Source organism: Pollicipes pollicipes, unplaced genomic scaffold (assembly GCF_011947565.3).
Source record: "Pollicipes pollicipes isolate AB1234 unplaced genomic scaffold, Ppol_2.1 Scaffold_4219;HRSCAF=4965_pilon_pilon_pilon, whole genome shotgun sequence".
NCBI lineage: Eukaryota > Metazoa > Arthropoda > Thecostraca > Pollicipedomorpha > Pollicipedidae > Pollicipes > Pollicipes pollicipes.
In genome coordinates, this window is record NW_023596448.1 from 27,516,592 (window position 1) to 27,538,937 (window position 22,346).

General features: G+C 51.7%; 2 protein-coding genes and 1 long non-coding RNA gene across 4 annotated transcripts; 2 read left to right on the forward strand and 1 right to left on the reverse strand.

The window, feature by feature from the left end:
* LOC119095936 (mpv17-like protein) lies at positions 1-7,966 on the reverse strand. Of its 2 annotated transcripts, none has more exons than XM_037218788.1 (7): positions 7,870-7,966; positions 7,035-7,144; positions 2,828-2,944; positions 2,352-2,452; positions 1,783-1,895; positions 1,250-1,320; positions 1-503 (listed from the first exon to the last, which is right to left on the reverse strand). In XM_037218788.1, exons 3-7 carry the CDS (start codon positions 2,942-2,944, stop codon positions 348-350), a joined length of 558 nt encoding a protein of 185 aa, XP_037074683.1. In that variant the 5' UTR covers positions 7,035-7,144; positions 7,870-7,966; the 3' UTR covers positions 1-347. The 2 variants fall into 2 exon arrangements, with proteins under 2 accessions (XP_037074683.1, XP_037074682.1); XM_037218787.1 differs by having other exon boundaries at positions 7,035-7,147.
* Positions 7,967-11,380: 3,414 nt separating this feature from the next.
* LOC119095504 (uncharacterized) lies at positions 11,381-13,404 on the forward strand. Its single transcript, XR_005093914.1, has 3 exons — positions 11,381-11,448; positions 12,159-12,239; positions 13,273-13,404. It is a non-coding gene; the product is annotated as an uncharacterized LOC119095504 (long non-coding RNA).
* A 297-nt stretch (positions 13,405-13,701) lies between these two features.
* Positions 13,702-19,976, forward strand: LOC119095101 (prenylcysteine oxidase). Its single transcript, XM_037217991.1, has 7 exons — positions 13,702-13,723; positions 14,562-14,736; positions 15,374-15,487; positions 16,579-16,673; positions 17,123-17,257; positions 17,619-17,803; positions 18,357-19,976. The coding sequence occupies exons 1-7, from the start codon at positions 13,702-13,704 to the stop codon at positions 18,774-18,776; spliced, it is 1,146 nt and encodes a 381-aa protein (XP_037073886.1). The 3' UTR covers positions 18,777-19,976.
* The last annotated feature ends 2,370 nt before the right edge of the window (positions 19,977-22,346 follow it).

Genomic DNA, 22,346 nt, shown 5'->3' on the forward strand with positions numbered 1-22,346 from the left:
ATGTATTTGTATTCGTAACACATGAAGGCACCAATACGAATCCATGGACCATGTACACGGGATATCGAATACCCTTCTAAAATACCCTATCGCATAAGACGCACACGTATCAATGCAAACCCACACCGCGAAAGCACTGTGTGTAGACGTTTCGCATGAATTACACAGATTGCACTGATCCCTCTAGATAGCCTCGACGCGGGCGCCCAGTTGCCCCTGATGGGCTCGCTTTGGTGCAGCATAGCAATCCCATATGGTTGGCCACCAAATCACATATGGTTCGCCACAGCGATTCCAAACGGTGCGCCACTCGCCCGCAGCGACTACCAGCCGCTCGCGAGCTGTCGTCAGTCCTGCTTCGCCCCCTCCACCGGGCTGCGCTTGATCCAGCAGAGCAGGTTCAGCCAGAGGAATGAGCAAGCACCCACGTACAGCACCCGGAAGCGGTTGGGCAAGAGGAAAAAGTTGGCGGCCTGGGCCGGCAGCCAGAAGTACACTTGTTTCTGAAAAGCAGACGGCGCCGACGGGGTAACGTCAGAGGACGCCGGGGTGACGTCAGAGGGCGCTCTTCAAAATCGGAACACATGAACGCTCTATGACATATTCGAGATAATAGCGTGCTAACAACTGGCGCTCGCTTGCCGAATAGTCCATCTGCGGACACTTAAATGGGATGAAAATAGTTTAGCTCGGTACATTTGCGTGGTCACGTGACCAGGATTTCACCCGGAGAAGGCCTGCTCGGGTCATGGGGATCCTTCAGTCAGGGGACCCCTTCGCAGCTTTGGGTCTTGCGTTTCGAACTTGGTTTTATTTTAGGCTCGGGATCTTATCTTGATGCCACGGGTATCGTTTCTATGAACTCTATGACCCGATTGCGGCCTTAACTACCAAAAAGTAGTGGCACCCCACCACCTGAAGAGGGGAGGGGGATGGGTCAAAGAGCCCCTCTTGGCTGCGCCGCCGTATGTGCACGTTATTACTAATCTTTTGCACGAACAACGGGGCATACATTTCAGCGAGACATCGATGCAACTGTTTTAGGCAAAATTGTCGTCATTGGGGTGGGGGGAGGGGGAGCGGGGAGAGCTTTGGCCCCCGAGGAATACGCGGCGCCTTGGCGGCAGCAGCGGTTCTTTTGTCTCAGCGGTTTGACCCCGAGGCCGCCCATTTGCCCCTCCCCAGGTCATCGTTTCCCCAGTTGTCAACCCCTGGTGACACCTTGGACTGAAGGGAAGCAGACGCTTACCAGGCATGTTCCTATGTATTTGTCTTTGTGCTCAGCAAATATATCCTCCCTCCTCTCCATCAGGGCCATGGCTGCAAGGCAAGAGCAAGTTATTCAAACAACAACTGAACAAGTGTGCTGGCGAGAAAGCGGAGTGCGTCACACTGCACGCATTTCACAACGATATCGTAACGGTTTATCATTTCATCACTGCAAGCGTATGAAACAGAACGAAGATACAAAATACACAACCCTCGGGGAATGCGATGTGGAAGTCTACGGATCTTACGGCACCAATCGCCGTGCTAGAGCCCTCCGAGCACTTCATGGGCAGTAAAAAACATGGTGTCTCCCTGACCCTTAGCTTTACGGCTTGCGTGTACAAACACGAGACAATTTTGTGCAACCGTCGACAAAGCAAAATTGATTGGCGCTAGATACAGCCGCAAGCCAGTTTACCGGCACGAAGAACCTCCGTTGAATTGCATTTTTCTGTTGTGTGGTTTCAAACTGGGTCACAGGCATTCTGCGGGCTCTGATGTTTCACTTCGTACCGGTGAAAAATACGAAGATGTTGATGGGTCCTATGACTCCCAGGTCCAATACCAGCTTCTTGCCAACGACAGCCATGGAGGTGCCGACGAACCGTTTGTCCAGCCACTTATACCTGTCGAAAACCAGCAGAAAGGCTGGAGATCACTTACTGGAGGCCTCACGCATGTGTCATGGATGCGGGTGTGTCTTGTGCGAGCGGCTCAGTGTAACGTGAGACGCACGCACGTCACATCGCGTCACCCTGCGTCACTCTGCGTCACTCTGCGCTACTCTGCTGCAGTGAAGATCGTGTGGCCTTTACCGGGTTACAACTTAAGATTACATTGGCTCTGTGATACGATTCGCGTTACTGCACAGGGACAAAAGCAGACAAATATCACGACTGACATTTAGCTGAAAATTGCATCAATATCTTTGAATGGCCGGTGTATAAGCCACGCAATGTCTTCCCCAGTAGAAAAGACGAGCAAGCGAAAGCGTTCGTCGTGTTTCGTTTTTCTTTTAGGCTCGTGGGCTCGTGATGAAGAGAGACACCGTCCGGTTGCAGCTGTCAGGGGTGATGCCTTACCAGAAGTACAGGATGGTGGGGTTGATCGTGTAGCCAAGCAGAGCATATCTGCCCAGTGTGGCCGTGTCGTAGGGAGCCGGCGGCTGAGTCTTGTCTTCCCTCTGAAATGGAGAGGGGTGCACTGAGCTGAGTAATGGCGTCTTCCCATCGCACAGACGTGCTCAAGATGCACTGGCCTTGGTGCATCTTGAGCACGCCCGCCGTTGCCACCAGCCGCGCAGTTTTTGACAGCAATTGATCCCTGACCAAGGATTAAGATACCTGTGTTGTGTATGTAGCGAAACTGCAGTAGCCAAATCAGCGCAGCGAGCTTTATTTACTTTATGCGTTCGCCCTTTGCGAGACATCAGTTGGTGACTTGAACGCGTGCGATCCCGACAGAAGCGTATCACTCTGCCTTGCTAACCGTTGATGGACGGATCCCGCGCACCGTATCTTGTTGAAACTGATGCGTCAAATGACATCACAATACCTACTAGCACTCGACGCAGGATAGTTTGCTGGGTGAGCTCTGCGCCCACGAAGAGCGTGCCGTAAGCGAGAGCGTTGCCAAGCAACGGCCGCTGCTGGAAAACTCTTCGGATGAAGGCCATCTGTGACGCCAGAGACGCGTGAAGTTAATTTTATACATAGATTCAACGCCCCGCGCGCTCTCATCACACGGGCGTTCTCGTCACACCAAACGTTCTCGTCACACCGGGCGCTCTCACCACACCGGCGGACACGGTTGTACCACGATCGTCAACTGCTGTATCCCTACTTCTTTTGATACGGCCCGGACAACAGAATGGGCGAGTTTCTTGTCATGTCTCCTGGGTCTGTTATGTTGCGGTTTTTTAAGAATTTATTTAGAGGAAGGTAAGAATACTCTTGTGCTCATAATAAGATGAACTAGTAAAACAGCAGTGGCAAGCGAGCTGGGATGCGTGTGCTGCTAATAGACTGAAAGAGATAGAGCCCCGGTTGGGGCCATGGGCGTCCAGCTGTCGTAAGGCGAGGCGGGATGAAGTGACGCTATGCCGCCTGAGAATAGGATACACATACGCAACTCACCGATGCCTGTTAGTGGGGAAGACCACCCGCGATGTCCTCGCTGCAGGTATCATTACACCGCACGACATGTCCTGATAGATTGTGCCCACCTCGCATCGGAACGATGTGCCATTTTGGATCGGGGTCCGTGCGCCAAACGCTCCATGCTATGTTGGGAGACGACTCTAGTTAAGTAAATGACGGCCACATTTTTAGTTATCTTGGAGACATACAATTCCATGCCATATATCGGACGTAGCCCTATCTCCTCGCTTTTTCACGCATCTGTTAGATAAAAAGTAGGTTATGGGCGCCATATAACCAACTTAGTCGGTGCACCCCAAAGCCTAAATCATAATCATCCATGAGTAAAACAAAACCGCCCAAATATGTTTCAGACGTACGCGTTCCTCAAAGCATACACACGAAACAAACATTCAACTGCAATCACAAACGCCAATCAGTAGAACATAAGAAAATATCGCACTCCGTTTTCGGGCTGCAGTATGTCGAGCAGCTCTTTTAGAAATAAATTGCATTTACAGACAGCGTCATATGGGACAGGCCTCGGCAGGCTCCCAGAGAAAGTCATGGTGCTCAGTGTGGGCTTAAGGTCTCGTATTTGAATTTATTCACTCTTTTTTGGCAATTCGGATGTGCCCGTTAAAAACTTCTGGACGCTACATTTTATCTGGTCAGTGTACGTGTTTGAGGGAGTTTTGCATAGTTGCCAGGTGATGAGACACACGACCCTTTTGGTTGTTGCAGAAATTGCATGGCCTTTTCCCAGCTGGGCATGGTGGTGAGTCGAGTGCTGAGGTGATCCGGTACGCAGCTAATGTTTTACCTTTCTGCCAGGAAACGCGTAGTGGTAACCTTGACACTGTAATTGCTGACGACGAAAGAAGAAAGATGTATGCGGCGCCCATTGTTTGTGTTGTGGGCGCGCCGATGTCAGCGCAGGTCGTCTGGAGTATATTTTGAGCAAACATTTGCTGTGTCGAATTATTTTATGTGGCTATGCCCTTGCTTTGAATGCGTGTTCTATTTTGGTAAGTCCCCGTATCGCAGCTGCTCCGCCGGAGGCAGGCGCTGTGCCCTACATAGCTGTGACGTCACCGGTCGTCTTGCCGTTCACATCAGCCCTACCCCTATGAAAACCAAAAGGGCAGCTCCTCACGCACAGCTGTTGAGGGCGCAGCGCCTGCCTCCGACGCAGCAGCTGAAGATCCAGGGATTGACCAAAATGGGCTATCTATTGCAATCAAATGGATATCCACGTAGGATGATTCAACTGAGTAGATATCTAATCAAAACACACTCCGGAGGACTTCCGCAGACATCGACACATTCACGGAACAAAACCATGAACGCGACTCTTTTATCGGTTTTCCGTTCGCAGGTGATTCGCTGTCGAAGAAGGTGTCCTCAGTAAGTACAGCGTCAGGGTTACCACTCCGCACTGCCTGAAGAGCGGTAAAACATTAGCTGCCCACATGACCTCCTCGGCACTTGACCCACCACCCTTCTTAGTAGGGAAAAGGTCATGCAGTTCCTTATAGCAGCGTTGGTAGGAAGGTGCCATACAAAAAACCTACATGGGCGGGGCAAAACGTAGCGTTGGGAAACAATCAAGCGCGCAAATCCGAACTGTAACAACAAAAGCAAAACACTGCATTTGGCGACCGCTTCACTAACTCACACCATACGAAAGTCGACGACCCAAACTCATTTAAAATATCCGTCCTGCAGACAAGTTAAGATCTAGCTGAGTTACAAACCACCGAACCAAGTCAGCTAAGACACGTCAAGCCAACGCTGAACACCATGACTTCCTCTTGGAGACCTTTGAAGCCTGTCTCAAGTGACGCCTTCTAGTAGTGCAATTTACCTCCATAAGAGTCGCTCGTTATGATACGGCCCGAGAGCACTGTGTGATACTTGTTGAAATGTTCTTCTGCCTTACATTTATGATTTGAATTGAATTTTTGCGTTATATACGTGTGCTGAATGAAGTCCATGGCTGAAGTATATGATGTTTTCTGGACTCATTCATTCTATCATGAGTATAGCGTATTATATATGAATGCATTTTTTCCTTTACATATACCATCATGCTGTTCGTCCAGTTAGCATAGCCTGCTATTAATTGCTTGGCATTTGTCGAATACTGGCAATATACTACCACAAACGAATGAGCTAATGGTAGCATCAGTAAAAAGAAAGCTTCATTTGTTACATGTACATGTAAGACAGTACTGCCCGTTCTATCGCATGCCATTAAGACAGCGTTGCCCGTCCTACTGTGTGCTGTTAAGGCAGTGTTGCTCGTCCTATCGCATGCTAATGAGCGATCAATACCATGTTGCTCCGGTGCGCACAGCTCTCCCAAATTACGCTGCTATTGAATTATCCTGTTTATCAAGCCCGTTGTCCGTTGCTAACCAAACGACCTTTGTGTATCGGATGCACGGAAAATGTGATTGCTTCTTTAAGATAGTTGCATTTTCGCAGGCTACCTTACAGCGCAGAAGATTTGAGTGATAGGGGTGAGCTGTAGTGATGGAGGGAGGGTCATGGCCGAATATGGTCATAGTCCATCCCTTGCACAACCTTTACAACTCAGCTAAATCTTAATGCTTTGACCTTCCTGGGATTGCCCTGGTACCTTATAGAACTACGACATTTGGTTTAGCACACGACTGGCACTTGTCAATATGACGGCCTCGCATTAAAAGCGACCGGCAACCCTAAACTTTAGCAATAGGAGCAGTCCAGTATCTCCAAATATTAACATGAAAGGATACCACAAGTGAAAACGAGCAGACATAAACATTGTGTCGTGTCAGTAGCAATATGCTATATTTCAAGTATGGACCATCCTCAGCTACCGTAACTCGTGTGGCTTCTCCACGCAACTGAAAACACGTCCAAAAAAAGTTTGCTCAAGTCTGCTTTGGTCACATCAAAATCAGCGAAAAACGAAAAAGCTAGCGGGAAATATATAACAAATAACATATTCAGGCATTTCGCTTCGTGATTGTTTTTTTTCTGCATTCCGAGCTACTTTTATTGATACCCGACAATGCGTGAACAACACGTCGCATTAGAGACGCATAAAGCGTGGCGCAAATTTAACGATTCTCTGGCTTGAGCCGTGGAAAATTACAACGGGGTCCAACAGCTGGCTAGTGGCAGACCCTTGGCACCTGTTATGGCCGGTACGTTTTCGTCACTGCAGTCCGTTCACAGTGCCATGCAATAATAACACACTTTTAATCGAGTGTCGTCGATCTAGAATGCAGCATGAAACGATACATTGTGGGCAATGGATCTTACCTGAGCATGATGTAGCATCGGTAGAGCAGACACGTATTTAGCTATGGCATTAAGTGATATAAGCTACGCGAAAATGCATGCCGTAGAAGTGTTACGCGCGCAGAAAATGCAGAGCTCCTCCTTTCAAAAGTGTCTTAAAACAACTTATTAGTGTGTTGTTTTTTTGTCACAAGAGCGTGCAATATTGATGGCCAGGCCCCTTACGACAAGATATGACAACCATGTTATGGAGGTGGTACGTGCCAACAGCCATAGCCTGTAATATGTAACCCTTGTGAATTTCACAAACAACCAAAGACTAGCTTAACTTACCAATGCGACGCGCACACAGAGCACTAGCTTGCGCCGGCACAAAGCGTAACGCAGGGAAGCGCAGGACAGCACCTGCCTCTGTTTTTCCAGCAGCACTCGGGCGCCTGCGCCTGCTGGCGACAAACAGCGGTAATCAACGGTCCAACTATCGCGGTAATCTGGCCCAGTCAAGGCCAAAGGTCACATTGACGCCGGGAACGACGGAGTCGGGTGTAACGCATATAGTTTCGGGGAGGATGGTGGGTTTTTCGTACATGGGCGCACGAACTGCCGCTGTGGGCCGACCCCATTTGAGCATGCCTCACTTCCCCAGCCATTCTGCGGGGAAGACAGGACTGTCTAGAGCCGCCTTTGGCAAGGTCTGCAATTAATCAACGTTTGAGCACCGTTATCTGCTGGGCGTGTTATAAAGCCACATGTTGATAGCGATCGCTGGTCGTCATGAGCAAGACTGCAGTGCAGGATGCTATCAGATAGGTCACAAAAAGGATAAAGGTTTGCTAGTGAGTCATCACATTGGTTTGCTGCACACATCATTGATAACTAGTGCAAACCTATTGCGCTTTAAATGGTATCCCAATGCCTACAATAACAACGGCTGCGAGGGTCTGCTCTTTGCGAAACACGCTCTCTGAGCACATCGTCTATTCTCTAGTAACAGGTAGTTACTAAAGCCATTTTGGCGTACCTACGACCCAAGCAAACAGTGTGCATGCCTGACCGGACTTTGGGCTACGATGTCGCGACACCCGCTGGTGTCTCCGGTTTCCTCCCCGTGTTTAGATCACCGAGGGGTCACGCAAAACCAAACCTTCGCATTCGTGTATTGGCTTACCTGTTTGGTCAGGGCGCTTGAGCAGCTGCCCTCAGGATGACCTGCAGGTCCGCCGACTGTCCCTTATTGCCGCGTATGTCCGCTACGAGACCAGGCTGTAGCTCCGTCCAAGGTCGCAGCGATCCAGGCCCAGTCCGCCAGAGAACAGCCACGCATCGTAAACAGCCCGCAGAGAAGAAGCAGAGCTCGCTGTCGGAACGCCAGCGGCTCGAACCGGGTCTGAACACGAACCGTGGGCGGCCGCCTGGTGGGCTCTCGCATACACGGGCCCATGCGCCGCACAGCCTCTCATGCACGTTAAAAGCGCGATGGCCGGTATGTGACGGGTGCCGCGGTGACGTCAGTGTCTGGCTCTTGAGGAGCAGCCGGAGCGTTTAGAAGGCGTGCAAGCTGGAACCGAGCGGCCGGTTTGGTTTCAGTGTCCTGATGTTCAGTGTCCCGGGGCAGTCACCACTGTGGCGGCCGGCTCAGCAGTATGCAAGCATGTTACATGTTGCATTTTTAATACGTTGCCAATGCAGACATATGCTTTCAGCCGGGAATAAGCTTCAGTACTTGCAGAACATATTTTACCGCTGTGCGGTAATAACTATGGAAGGCTTTGAGCACACCGCTTAATGTTCCCTACATTTGAAGCTACGGAGATAAACGTAAAACCTTATGCATCCCCCCCTGTTCTTTCTTCCACTTACCGTAATTTTCTTGTTTAAAAATAGCATAAGCCTGTAAATTCTTAACAGGCCCCACTCTCTCTAAAGCCCGAAAGCATGTACCATACCAGTTCCTAATTGGATTGAGGACATTAGGCGCTTTTTATCTACTTCTTTAAAATCTCTCGAAAGCCCGAAAACGTGAACCATACCAGTCCCTAATTGGGTTGAGGACATTAGGTGCTTTTTGTCTACTTCTTCAAAAGTTTCAGTAAACACCGAAATCTTCTAGAATATTTAACTGATGCCCCCAGCATTCCAATATTCCAGAGTTAAATGACCAGGCGGAAACAGTCGTATGCAAGTATGCAGCAGTTCAAGCCATCATTGGGTGGATACGAGAGCCATTAGGGGTCTGTTGTTGCTTGACATTATGCTGGGTCAGGCCAGGCACACCCCAATGGAAACTCTTCATCGGAATTCAGCGCCCACGAATCGACGCACGCCTGAGAAAGATCCGAGGAGCGGCACAGGCAAGAAAAGCGTGAGCGGAGGGGGGGGGGGGGGGGGAAGGGTGCTCTACGTTTCCTCCCCTCCAATGGAAAATGACATTATTCCTCTAACACAACTGCGCTCCCATCTCCTACTAAACGCAATCGATGCTTCCTTTGCACGCGCTGACTCGCCCCTCCCCCACATCCTGTGACTGCTCCTGGAAGCGATGGGCTGGGGTCGTGCGAGGGTCAGCCGTGACCACTCCGTCGAATAAACAAACACCAGTTGATACTGACGGGGACCGCCGTTCCAGAGTTCTTGGTGGGCGAGGCGGTACGCCCCGTTCCGAGCCGAAGGTATTATGGTTACCACTTGGAACGGTGGAGCGGAGGAATAAGCGCCCTCTATTTCCCCCTCCCCCAAATTCTCCAAATTTCCCCGCAACCTGAGTGATCCTCAATCTTCGAGACGTGATGAGTGTCCAGTCGGGGTCTGGCCGTTCTTGTCAACGCGTCGTCGCATGCATCTCAGCTGATCTGTTGTCGGGAGATAAACATGCGCTACGTGTCTTATTCGATGAATCCGAATTGTGGTATTAAGAGAGGGCAAGTGTTTCGCTGGCGAAATAATTGCATGCAAAAAATGACGACGGTAATTGGTGCATAGCGCTCTTTTCCGTAAATATTTGCCTGGCCCCGCGTCCAGAAACCATCAAAAGATTATTATTATTATCTTATTTTATTTATTTTATTTTGTAGTTATTTTAGCGAGACATTTTGTGCGAAGTGAAATTTAGGAGTTAATAACAACGGAATTCTCAGGGTTGGTTTCATTTTTAGCTTGGTTGGGGGGGGGGGTAGCCTCACCATCTTGAATTGCAGCCCCTTCCCCAAGTTGAAAAGGAAGTGACCGAATCCGTGGAAAGATTCGTTTGTTGGTGAATTTTGGAAGCCAATTGCGCAAGATTTTCATTGTTCAGCTCAACATCCCTACCCAGCTGACTTTGAAAAGCTATTTACACACATGGTGAGCATTATCAATTGTCATTACGGCAATCATCCAATTTCCATGACGTCACTATCACAAAGCTTACTCTGATGGAGGCAAATACATTTGGGAATACCCATGAATGGTTTTGATTATTGTCTTGGGAAGTCTACCTGTCATGAGAGTTTAGTGGACAGCGATTCCGCGTCACAGGCTTCGTGTACTCATTCACAAAACGCATATGGCTTGGTAATTGTCTGGTCAGTGCTATGCCCAGGCCGAGTAATTTCAGCTGACGAAGCCGATGAATTTATACTGATATTGCTTCTAGCGTCCATGAATCAAACACATTGAACACTCTCTTTTGCCGTGCGAAGTCACAGAGCCAATACCGGCCAAGGGAAGCACAAATGGGTACATGAGTCACCAGGACGGTCAACAGTGTTTCCCTCTGCATGGTATGTTTTCGGTGAGCTTTGTGTGGCGCTCGGCGGCTGGTCTCTGCAGTTTTGTTGCCGACGTCTTTTATCGCGCACGCTCCGGGATTCCCGCGCTTCTGATTCAGCCCATGTCTGGACTTCATTGGTGGATCGCGGATATCATTAGGCCATTCGACGACCGAAATAAGATTACCCTGCGATCCCTAGGACTTTTTCATATCTTTGCTTATGTTTATATTTCAACACCATGCCATAAAGTAAAGTCGAGGAAAAGTGAAATTACGCACCACATGACGACAGTCATTTGTCTGTCATAGGCGGAGGGATATTTCAGAGATTGGGGCACCAAAACAATTTTTTAGTCGATTCTTTCCATGCGCCACCATACAGCTAATGCTCAGCAGTCTCGGAAAGTGGGTGCGTCGTGACGCCCTTGGACTCCCCCCCCCCCGTTCTTACGTCTATGGGTTCTTCTACAGAACTGCTGAGCATCATTAGGGCCAAACATGCATTCCGCACCTACTGTTCATGTGCCACATCTTTATTGGCGGAAATGCAGCCTAGGACCTCTGTTCTACGGCCTTGAGTGCAGCGCGCGGCTCTGCAAACCGTTCGCCTTGGGTCGAGGCGTACGTCTTGCAGAACAGGTAATTTTCAGTTATATGTTTTCCCAAAATAAACATAACTTACCATGTATCTTTAGAACACACATAGCTAGAGTGCCGCGCGGATGCAGATGTTAGTTTTGTAACCAACTTATCTCAGATATATAAGCTTACCCCCGAGTTCAGATTGCTTCCTTTGATATGATGCAAGAATTCCCTCCAAATTCTTTTATACGGCCGGATGTGGATTCAATATGGTAGTGGCCCCTTTGCCGCGCTACTCAGACGTTTCTGGCTTGCGGTGTTTTGGGAATGTTTCCTTTACATTTTATATCCGTTGTTGAACGTGACGCTTAGTTGGTAGTTAAACAATTGCAGATAACCGCGGAGTCCTACACTTAGGTGCGTACACAGGTACATAGCAATGGAATCAGCGGTCATTTCGACAGGAATTGATTTTGGAATTACTTAAGTGTGAGGCAGTGGCGTGGCTCTTAAAGACGTTGCGTTCCACAAGTTCGGTACAATTGTAACAACTATTTGTTTGATAAGTGGCTCTCGTATGCTAACAATTGAAATGAAAGTGTAAGTGTGGCACAAAATAAGTTTGGCATTTGTGCAATATTATGCTTATTATTGTGTAGCAAATTTCTGCTGGAAATAATCTTGATTCTAAGTTGAGTGATGCTGATGTTACTTGTAGTTGTATCACTTCAGTTCAGCATCATCAACAGTGACAAGACATTTGGAAAACAAAATGTTTCGAAATTTTCTGCTAAAATGACATGTAGCTAGCAAGAAGCTAGCAAGTAGCTAGCAATACACTCATGTAGCTAGCAAGTTGAGGAGGTAGTGAGGTTATGGTTCAGAGACATTACCTGTGATCAATGCAGTCTGTTGAGTCTTAATGCGGGTAGTGTTTGACGTATGTTCCAGAACATATATATATATATATATATATATATATATATATATTCATGTACATTTATCATGAATATTCATCATGGTTAACTATTTACCATTGTTTGACCATGCTGGCAAGACTGCCCATAAGTCCTTACCACTCACTCATCACCCACTGATTTGTTTAACTTACAAATGCTGTGTTCTAGGTGCCTCAATCATGAATGATATACATCTGGCAGGATGTGTGTTGATTATGTCAGCCATCTGCAGCTCAGCTGTCAGAGTTGGTAAGTTCATTCTAAGTTTTGTGCTATAATTTGGTGTGAGAAACATGACTGATGATGCAAGCAATTTTACTCATGCTGCTCTATAGTGTGCCAACATAATGCATCCCTTTATCTGATCTAAGCACCACATAACCATTGACAATCAATGCATTTGACTCATGCTTGCTGCATGTCTGTGGGCTTTTCCATGCATGTTAAAAGGATAGCTGTTAAATCATCACCGCCCATTGATAGCAGGGGAGAGCTCTCTACATGACAGCTTTCATCAGTGGCCGCTTTTCAGAAAAACCTAGGGGAGTTTAACATGAGAAGTTTTTGTAAAATTGCATTTCATTGGTCTGCATATAAGTTATATTTACTTTGTTCAATGGTTGGGACAGAATGCATGGTGAAATCAGTAAAGTGGAATACTCAGAAAATGTAGTTGTGTTTGCTCTTTACCACATATACTGGCTGACTGCCACTGGAAAATCATCCTTTGTTATAGCCTGAGTATTAATGTGTGTGGATGCCACAGATGCAATAAGTGTGGATACAATGTGTAGATGCCACAGGCAAGTAATCACACTATGACCAGAGTTCACAATGTCATTTTCCTTTGTTGAAGTATCACGCACATCATATCAAGGCATGGTAATTACAAATCATGCCTAGCATTCCAGATGGCACAATGCCATTGTGTTTTATCCAGCCTTATCTCTCTGGTGGATGCTGTCTCAAATAGAAACTGCGCAACAGTGGGCTGCCCCCATGACAGAGAACATTTTCTGACATTTTCTGACATTTTTCATCACAACATGCTCATCATAGGGTTGTCTAGCTGGTATGTCCATATGACAGACTATATGACAGACTATGTATGACAGAGTACATGGCAGACTCAAGCTGTCACATGACATCAGGTCTGTGAGCATGCCCCTCTGCTTGTTAATGCCCTGCTGAAGAACATCAGCACACCAGAGAAGTGGCTGGGGATGGGATGGCTGTGGGATCCCCAGACAGGGTGCCTGTGTAACCCTGTCACGCACTGCAGGCATCGTCGGAGGTGGCATCGGCGGGGCCTCGGCCGCCTACTTTGTCCGTCAGCTGTTCAAGGAGGACGCCGACATTCAGTTGTATGAACAGAACAGAATCGGCGGCCGCCTGGACATGGAGGAGGTCAACGACCACTGGTCGGTGAAGTCGGTCTTGGAATGCTGTAGTGATAAGTAAAGATTATGTCTGAGATCTGCGAATATGAGAGGTTCGAGGACTTGCACTGGGTGAAACTAGAGGCTTTTGGTATTTGGTGTTTATGCAGGGTTATCCACTAAGCCTTAAGGGTTTTTAATGTGATTTTCAAAATTTTGAAGATATTGAATTTAAGAAACGACTCATTCTTTGCTATCGACCGCTCACATGGCGATTTTGGCCCAGGTTCGAGTCTGGAGCCTCTATCATACATACCAAGAACAAGTACATGATGGATTTTATTGATAAATTCGGTAAGTGCTCTTTGTGGTTGCGTTGGGAGTTACCGTCACTCGCACATCCGCGCTGCTGTATAAAAATGTCCCGCGTTCACGTACTCCTCTTGCGTGCCTCCTTTTCTCTTGCAGCCCTTACGCACGATGTTTTGCGAACATGCGCACACGTACTGGCACGTGTTTTCACCGAGTGTTTTTGTCGGTCGTGGTGCATGCGTGTTTTTCGTTGGTTGGTCGTCAGTAACGCTCTCGCTGTTGAAAAAATCATGATGATGGACGGAGACAGCAGCGGTGTAGCACATCCGACACAGGCACGACTGCGGGTTGGCTGTCCCACGCCTCAGCCACGGGCTTGTCCCTACTCCTCAGACGACGCCCCCCCCCCCCCCCGTCCCCGCTCCCCTCCCTCCCCTCCCTCCCTCAATACCAACCCGTCCCCTGCCACAGTTGAGTTTCTAGACTTTACAAACCCAGGTCACGTAGGTTCCCCAGTAAAAGCTCAACCCAGGCCAGTCAATGCCTATACAATTTACTCTCCCCCCCCCCACACCCCTTTGGCTTGCCATGTGGTCTTCCTGAGACTATACCATGGTGGCACTTCGCTGTACTTTGTTTCATACTTCGGACCGCCAGGCCGCTTTGTAGCAAAAACAACAGCCGAATGGCAATAATCAACGTAGGTGTTGCGTCCTAAGGCAAAGAAGTATATATACATATGTATATATATATATATATATATATATATATAACTATAGGGTAGATGGAAGATTCCCGCGGCGGGGATCTAACCCCTGACCTCTTGGTCTTAAACCAAAGGTCTTAATCCATTCGGCTACGTCCGTCCCGTCGCCGCCAGGTCTGCAGCGCAGACCAGACTCGGACGACACGTTCGGCCTCTGCGACGGCCAGCAGCTGCTCTTCGTCAGCTCCAGCTGGTCTTTCGTCACCATGGCCAAGCTCTTCTGGCGCTACGGCTACGACGTCATCAAGCTGCAGCGGCTGGTGTCCGCCATGCTGCTCAAGTTCAGCAGGTGTGGAGGCGGGACATTTGTCAGGATTGCCGCCGTGGGGAGGGGCGTGGACTGGCGTTGCGTGGAAAGAGTGGACGTTCCGTGCCCTCTGCCCCTCCCCCCCCCCCCCCCCGTGATCCGTTGGTGGCGCCGCCTGAATCAGCCGTGGTGGGAGAGGCTTGGGTGCTGTGAGAGGCTTCGATGGGTCTTCGAGCTCAGAGTCGCTGGAAACGTTTCGACACGGCGTGTAACTATGTGACCGTCAAAGTGTGCGGTCAATATTTCCTGAACACTGGGTAAACATTTGATTCCGAATGTTCCGCGAAAGTTTTTCGAAATAATCAGCAAGTATCGCACAGGAAAGAATCTATACGAAAACCCCGGAAACTCGCTTGTAGATAATTGGGCATTGCTCACCTTTGCGCCAGCTGGGCCCATTTGCAGTTCTCTGAAGGAAACCCCTCTTCATTTTCGCGTGTCTTCCGGTTCTTCCGTATCGATAGTTTGCTGTCTTCTGTGTACATCAATGGGGGTGGTGTGACCGCATCGCTCATGACCTAAGCGGTCTGTCGTTAGTTGCATGTTAGTTTAGCTGCATGTGTCATCTGCCGTTAGCATATGCAACCAACGTGTGGTTGACGCTGCCATCTGTCGTCAGTATTTACAACCTGCTGGACTCGGGCGCGGCTTACGACACCGTGGAAGACCTCATAATGGCCATGGACCCCAGTCTGATCAAGCTGATGGGCCTTCCACTCTCACAGTACCTCAAGTAAGCAGTGCAATTCATCAGTGATGAGTGACATTTTTGACACCTTGTTTGGGTGGATAACATGAACTGTGTGGTGAGTTTGTGGACAACAAGGGACCAAATCATGGCTGGTAATACGCACTTACTCTGTCTCCGCTGTGTTCCACGATAACTGGGTCCTCCCTCAGTGGTTTCACGGTTCTTGAGAGGTTGGTTCAATAGCAATTCAACTAACCAGCAGTACAAGGGATAGCTCAAACACTTCGGCCTGTCGTTTGCATGAGAACAGCAGTGGGGGACGAGAGGCCCTGCCTCTTTGTGGACAGAGCCGCTCAGCTGCCCACGTGGACTAGCAAAACAGACGTATAGGCGCTGAGCTTCGAGTTTATAAACTACAGCTGACGATTTACAGCCCCGCGCGTCGCTGTTCGTTACCAAGGCAACGCAGCGTCGCGCCGAGATTATGTCTTTGCGGCCGTGCCTGTTCCCGTGTGTGACGCGGCCTGACCCGCTGCCGTACCCGCTCCCGTGTGTGACGCGGCCTGGCCCGCCGACGTACCTGCTCCCGTGTGTGACGCGGCCTGACCCGCTGCCGTACCCGCTCCCGTGTGTGACGCGGCCTGACCCGCAGCCGTACCCGCTCCCGTGTGTGACGCGGCCTGACCCGCTGCCGCACCTGCTCCCGTGTGTGACGCGGCCTGACCCGCTGCCGTACCCGCTCCCGTGTGTGACGCGGCCTGGCCCGCTGCCGTACCTGCTCCCGTGTGTGACGCGGCCTGACCCGCTGCCGTACCTGCTCCCGTGTGTGACGCGGCCTGGCCCGCTGACGTACCCGCTCCCGTGTGTGACGCGGCCTGACCCGCTGACGTACCTGCTCCCGTGTGTGACGCGGCCTGGCCCGCCGACGTACCTGCTCCCGTGTGTGACGCGGCCTGACCTGCTGACGTACCTGCTCCCGTGTGTGACGCGGCCTGACCCGCTGACGTACCTGCTCCCGTGTGTGACGCGGCCTGACCTGCTGCCGTACCCACTCCCGTGTGTGATGCGGCCTGACCCTGTGACGTACCTGCTCCCGTGTGTGACGCGGCCTGACCCGCTGGCGGCGTTGCCAGGCTGAGCGGCTTGCAGCCCGGCTTTGTGGACGAGATGGTGACGGCCGCCACGCTAACCAACTACGGACAGAGGCCTGATATTCACGCCTTCGTCGGTGAGTGCTCACGTCCGCCGGTGTTTTGTCGCGGATGAGGGTATGCAAGGCATTCGCCCGTCATTCAGCTGCCTCTGGAGTGTTCGCGCGATGTATGGGTGGGCTCGTTTTGCGGCGCGGGGCGTTAGCTCGTGTGTGACGCATTCGTTGGCTCATCGGGCGCTCGGGTCGTCCGTGTAACGTTCGCGTTGTTCGGTGATTGGTTGTTCAGCTGGCAGCTGGTGGCGTTTTCTATTCCGGAATCCTAGGTAACCAGCGTGTGCCAGTGCATTGGGGGCACACCGGGTAACCGTCAGTGATGCGCATTCTTGGACGTAGTAGTAGCACTCAAAAGTATAAGCACTAATAAGCCACGATTTGGATCTGTCAATGTGGCTGCTCGGAACATTGATTGATTGATTGATTCTGATTTTGCCAGACACATTTATCTCGTTTTCCGCTCTCCGCAGGAATGGTGGCGCTGGCGGGTGCGGGAAACGAGCTAACTGCAGTTATGGGCGGCAACTACCAGGTGGCGGTGAAAGCGGTCGAGGAGTCGGGCGCCACAGTACGCAAAGAGCGCGTTGAAAAAATCAAATTCACTGGTGAATAACCCCGTCGTTTTTGTAAAATTTCCATATGATTGTGGCAGAAAATGTTAATCAGGCTAAAAAAACTGAGGATCTAATAACATTTCCGTGTTCTTTTAGCGCCCATGTCTGACTGCTTTGACTCTGACAAGCTGGGCTTCCCTACAAGGAACAACCATTTCCTTTACAAAGACGCAAATATCAGTACACGCCTGTTTGAAGGATCTGTTGGAACATAAGCCGTATTCATCCATTTTTCTTACGAGCTCCCTGTGCTGGACAGTGAGCGTCTTGTACGCCCGAACACAAGTTCACCTCCACCCGACACCCGCTGACCACGGGCTCCTCCTGACCCCGCCCGGGCGACCCCCGGCAGGCGACGCGTACCTGGTGACGTCAGCAGACGGCGGCGGCGCGCCGCAGACGCAGGTGTTCGACATCGTGATAGTGGCGGCGCCGCAGACGGCCGACCACGCTCCGATCGTGTGGGAGGGCCTGCCGGCGCCGCTCCACTTCCCCGGGCGCTACCACAACCTGAGCGTCACGTTCGTGGACGGAGAGGTGAGTGTGCTCTCGTATGGTGGAGCCGGTGAGATTGTGCCCACGCTACACGCCATGGCACAATCGCGGTGGAGTGTCTTTAACGGGTGTTGTTTTGCGAATGAGGCACTATATGTTTTGAAAGGCTGCGTTTTTGTTTTGGTGTTTGCAGAGGAAAGCTGATCGGCGTTAGTTGGTCCATTTGTGTTAAGTTTTTGTTTGCTGGGTCGTGGCTTTTTGACAGAACTTGTAACCCACCCGTCCTTCACGTATACATAATGCATCGCCCGCCCATCCTTCTCGTGTGCAGAACATGCCACCCACCTGTCCCTCTCGTGTACAAAACTTATCATGCGCCCGCCCTTCACGTGTACAGAACTTATCGCTCGACCTGACCGTCCTCGTGTACAGAACTTCCCACCTGTCCGTCGTTCTCGTGGTGCCAGATCGAGACATATAAGGTCGGCGCGTAGTAGTCTCCTACGCCTGTTCAGCGCCGCAAGGCGCTGAACCACACGCCAGAGGGCTGTCGTCTGGCCGTGCACGGCCGTTGACGCTGCCTGCGCGCCGGCAGCTGCGGCCGGGAGCGCTCGCGGCCTCCTCCCTCCCGGAGGACATACTCTGCTCGGCTGGCTGCGCCGAGTTCAACTCCATCGGCCGCGTGCGGCCGGTGAGCGGGGCGCAGGCGCCGCACGCCGTCCACAAGGTCTTCTCCAACGCGCCGCTCAGCGCCCCGCAGCTGGACGCCCTGTTCGCCGCCAGGCGGCGCGAGCGACGGCTGTCGTGGCTCGCCTACCCGAGCTACGGCGTCGGCGCGCCGCTGGGCAACTTCACGCTGCGGGACAACCTGTACTACCTGAACAGCGTGGAGGCGGCAGCCTCGGCCATGGAGATGTCCGTGGTCGCGGCGCGGAACGTGGCCAACATGGCCTACGCGCGCTGGTACAACCGGCCGCCGCCCGACATGCGAAGGTTCGAGCACACTGAGCTGTGAGCACTGCCTAGTGGAGCGGGGACCTGGACCGACCGGCGATGGCGCCTGCGAGCGCTGAAGGGCCTGCTGGTCCGCGACAGGCTGAAGTATCTGTCTATGGGCGGTGATCGATTGTCAACTTGGTATGAGGTGCTGCCTGATGATGGTGTTGCCTGCCGTTTATGATGATGATACCTCATGGTGGTGAAGATGTCAGAGGACCGGCGAGATATGCTGCCTGATATGATTGACGCCGCTGTCTGAGGATGATGGTTGATGATGATGAAGGGGTCTGCGGACTGGTCTCCTGTGGATGCCCAGGCGAAGTCAGTGCCTGCGCTCTTGTCTGGTTTTGTAGTGACGCCTGTGATGAAAAGCGCCTCCTCCGGAGGGCCAGTGCGCAGCCTTCGAAGAGAAGCGGTGCAGCTGACGCCTGCGTGCCGCCCCCCCCCCCCCCCGACCATCGATTGTCCCGCCAGCACCTGCCCGTGGGGAGGGGGCAGCCAGTTAAGTCCGCGGGAGTGGTCCGCGTCTGCCTCGTGCGGTTTGGTCCGTGGGTGTGCAGGCTCCCTGCCCGGAGGAGGGGCTGCAAGCCAACGGGGCGGGCTTCGCGACGAAGGTGTGGACGGTCCGGGTTTGAACGATTCCGTCGACCAAACGTGCTGCCATTCGCGGCAGATGAGTCGTAACTAACGGGCTCGAGAGTGGCGAGTCGTGACCAGGCTGTACCACTGTGGGGATCAGCGGCGGTATGTGCGTAAGGCAGCTCAGCTGGCGCCGTGGTTGACGTCACCTTTATTCGGTGGCTGTGGCGGAGGGCGCGTGATGATCACTCTGATCATTCCTGGGAGGTTCCTATGCGGAGAAGCCTGGGACAGACCCGTAGAATTTGGATGGGGGTTCGTTTTTGTTAGGGTTTGGCAAATGGACGACAATGGACCTCGGCGTCGAATTTCAGCGAAGCCTGTCGGGTATGTTCATTACTGCACATACTGTACCCGGGATGAACAACGATATTCAAGGTGCTCAAAGGAAACGAGGGGATAGAAATGCCGGGATTTGGCGGTAGCTTTATTGGTTGGCGTCCACGTCATTGCGGTGCCATGCGCCCCCCCCCCCCCCGCCAGTGCATTCCGCCAGATCAGTCCGGACATTACTGAGCACTTATCGCCATGTCAGCTCTTGATGTTTGTTGACGTTTAGTCATCGTCAAATGCAGTGAACAAGGTCGTTTTCGGATTTGTCACGTCTTGGGTCACCTACAGGCGCTGGCATGACCGAGCCATCAACGGTACAGCGTTCCGGAAACACTCGGGATTCAGGAGCTCACTACTCAAGTGCTTAGTTAGGTGCACCCGGGCCTCCCCATACACACTGTCCGCTTGGAACTGTCGTAGCGTTTGGTAAAACCCTTAATTGTCCTGTCATCGGCGTGCGCAGACTGCAGTGCCTTACGCACATGGATGTCACACTTTGAACCTCACGATTCCGGTTGTTGGTTTCCTGCGATCCGGCTCCCGTGCGACATGCGCGTCATGAACGAAACTGTCCACTTCACCCGTCGGTCTCACACCGCCGTCCGAGCCGGGGCCGCTGCCGGTCTCCGCCGCTGGTGCCTCCTCCTCCTCCGAAGACTCGCCGGTGCCCGAGGGCTGGCTGAACCGCAGGACTCGGATAGTCCTCGGTGGTGGCGCGCTGGACGGGACACGGTGCCCGCGGACGGGAGGCGCGTGCGGCGCCGCGAGGGCCGTGCGAGGGCCTCTGGGTTATGGGCCCCGCACGCTTCCACCGCGCCACTCTTCTGGCGGGTAACCGCGGATCTATACGAACGTCGCATGATAAGAATAATTTTCAACTTTGAAACGAACGTGACTACACTCAGAAAAGCTAGCAGAGCGTGGTTTCGATCCACGGACCTCTGGGTTATGGGCCCAGCACGCTTCCACTGCGCCACTCTGCTATCGGATAACAGTGGAACTACACAAACTTCGCCTGATAATTATAACCGTTTTCAAAGGTGAAACGTACGTGACTACACCCAGAAAAAACTAGCAGAGCGTGGTTTCGATCCACGGACCTCTGGGTTATGGGCCCAGCACGCTTCCACTGCGCCACTCTGCTGGGCGACCCGCACGCATGAACAGATAATTTGCCCTTCATGGGCGTCGTTAGTTAACTCCAAATGCGGCGCCTCACCTGGCGCACCGGTGACCTTCGGCACAGCTAAGGAGAGCACAGGCGGCTCCGCGGCGCCGGGCTCCGCCTGCGCGCAGGCTGACGCCGCCTGGCGGGCGGCAGGCGGCGCTGGCGGCGGACGCGGCTGGGAGCCGGCGGCCGGTCGCGCCGCCTGCGGGCCGGCTGCCGCTCGGGTGATGGGTCGACCGGCCGCCGCTGAAGCAGGGGCCGCAGTGGCGTGCTGGGGCAGCAATGCAATAGCCAATAGAGTGCAGAATAGCCATACAGGCACTAATGCAACGTATCGTTAGGTTAGTTTCGTGACGTCAACTCGCGGCTGAAAACATCTCGTCATAAAACGAGGCAGCTCTTGTTTCCTACGTTCGAACCACGAGCACTCACCTGTTAACTGACCTCTTGCGGCGCAGCTTAGTCATGGGCGTAGGAACAGGGGGGGGGGGGGGCAGAGGGGCCAGCAGTGTCAACTACCGCCCCCCCCCCCCCCTTACACTTTTCAGATGGAAGGTTGTGTTTAGTTTACACTTGCACCACATTTAAATATGCATGCTGATTTACCTAGTTCACCAGCCATGGACCTCAAGATGCATCATCTTTTTCATTTGCTTATTGGCCATCGCTCAGTGCCACGGCCGCGGACAGACACCAAGCGGCCTATGGAGACTGCAACGCCGGGCGTTCAGGCTGTTGTTGCTATCACTTGCGAGCGCGTACGTCCAAACCATCCTGCATTGTTTTTTATCAGTAATCAATTCTGACTGAATCTTGAACATTTTAAGACGAACATGGATTGTCCATGTTAATACAAGTTTAGGACCCCTTTACATCTCCAATCTACGTTCAGGGATTCCTCATATCTCTGAGAAAAACGGAAAAACATGGCACTGGAGCCTGTGTGACAATTATTGAACCACCTTTGGCGATCAGCGATGTTCTTGCGTCAATGAGGGTTCCTGTGCTGATCCGGGGCCAACTGCGTGGGTCAGAAGGCCTCCCGTGTCAGGGAGGGGAACATTGTGATATAATATATCCTTCCAATTGCTTCCGGATCGACCGGGAGATCCCGCCCCATGCCCCTAGAATGGCAGCCAGAAGACGCTTCGCGATGGGACGGAGTGACCCTTCTGCTATTGACCGGGACTGGGAGCGTGCCTTTGGTGTTCTACTCAAGGGGCCCCCGCCCGGAAGGAAGTATGGGGCCTCATTATTGATAAATGGAGTAGAGGTCTCATTATTGTTGAGCAGAGTAGGTCGAAATAAATTATAAAAAAAACGCGAACAAGGCGATCCCATGTTTGCCTATGAACGTTTATTTTTTCAGAGTGGATTAATGAAAAAAGTGCATCAAGAGTTTTGAACATGCCCGCCCGCAACCTGCAGAGCAAGGACAGCGATGAT

Bases quoted from the DNA above. Each gene is read 5' to 3' on its own strand.
- LOC119095936 (XM_037218788.1), bottom strand. From the start codon at position 2,944: ATGGCCTTCATCCGAAGAGTTTTCCAGCAGCGGCCGTTGCTTGGCAAC. The intron at 2,453-2,827 runs GTAGGTATTGTG...TCTCCATTTCAG, and splicing joins CTATCCTGCGTCGAGTGCTA to AGGGAAGACAAGACTCAGCC. The intron at 1,896-2,351 runs GTAAGGCATCAC...GGTTTTCGACAG, and splicing joins CCCACCATCCTGTACTTCTG to GTATAAGTGGCTGGACAAAC.
- LOC119095101 (XM_037217991.1), top strand. From the start codon at position 13,702: ATGGATTTTATTGATAAATTCG. The intron at 15,488-16,578 runs GTAAGCAGTGCA...CGGCGTTGCCAG, and splicing joins CCACTCTCACAGTACCTCAA to GCTGAGCGGCTTGCAGCCCG. The intron at 16,674-17,122 runs GTGAGTGCTCAC...CGCTCTCCGCAG, and splicing joins TGATATTCACGCCTTCGTCG to GAATGGTGGCGCTGGCGGGT.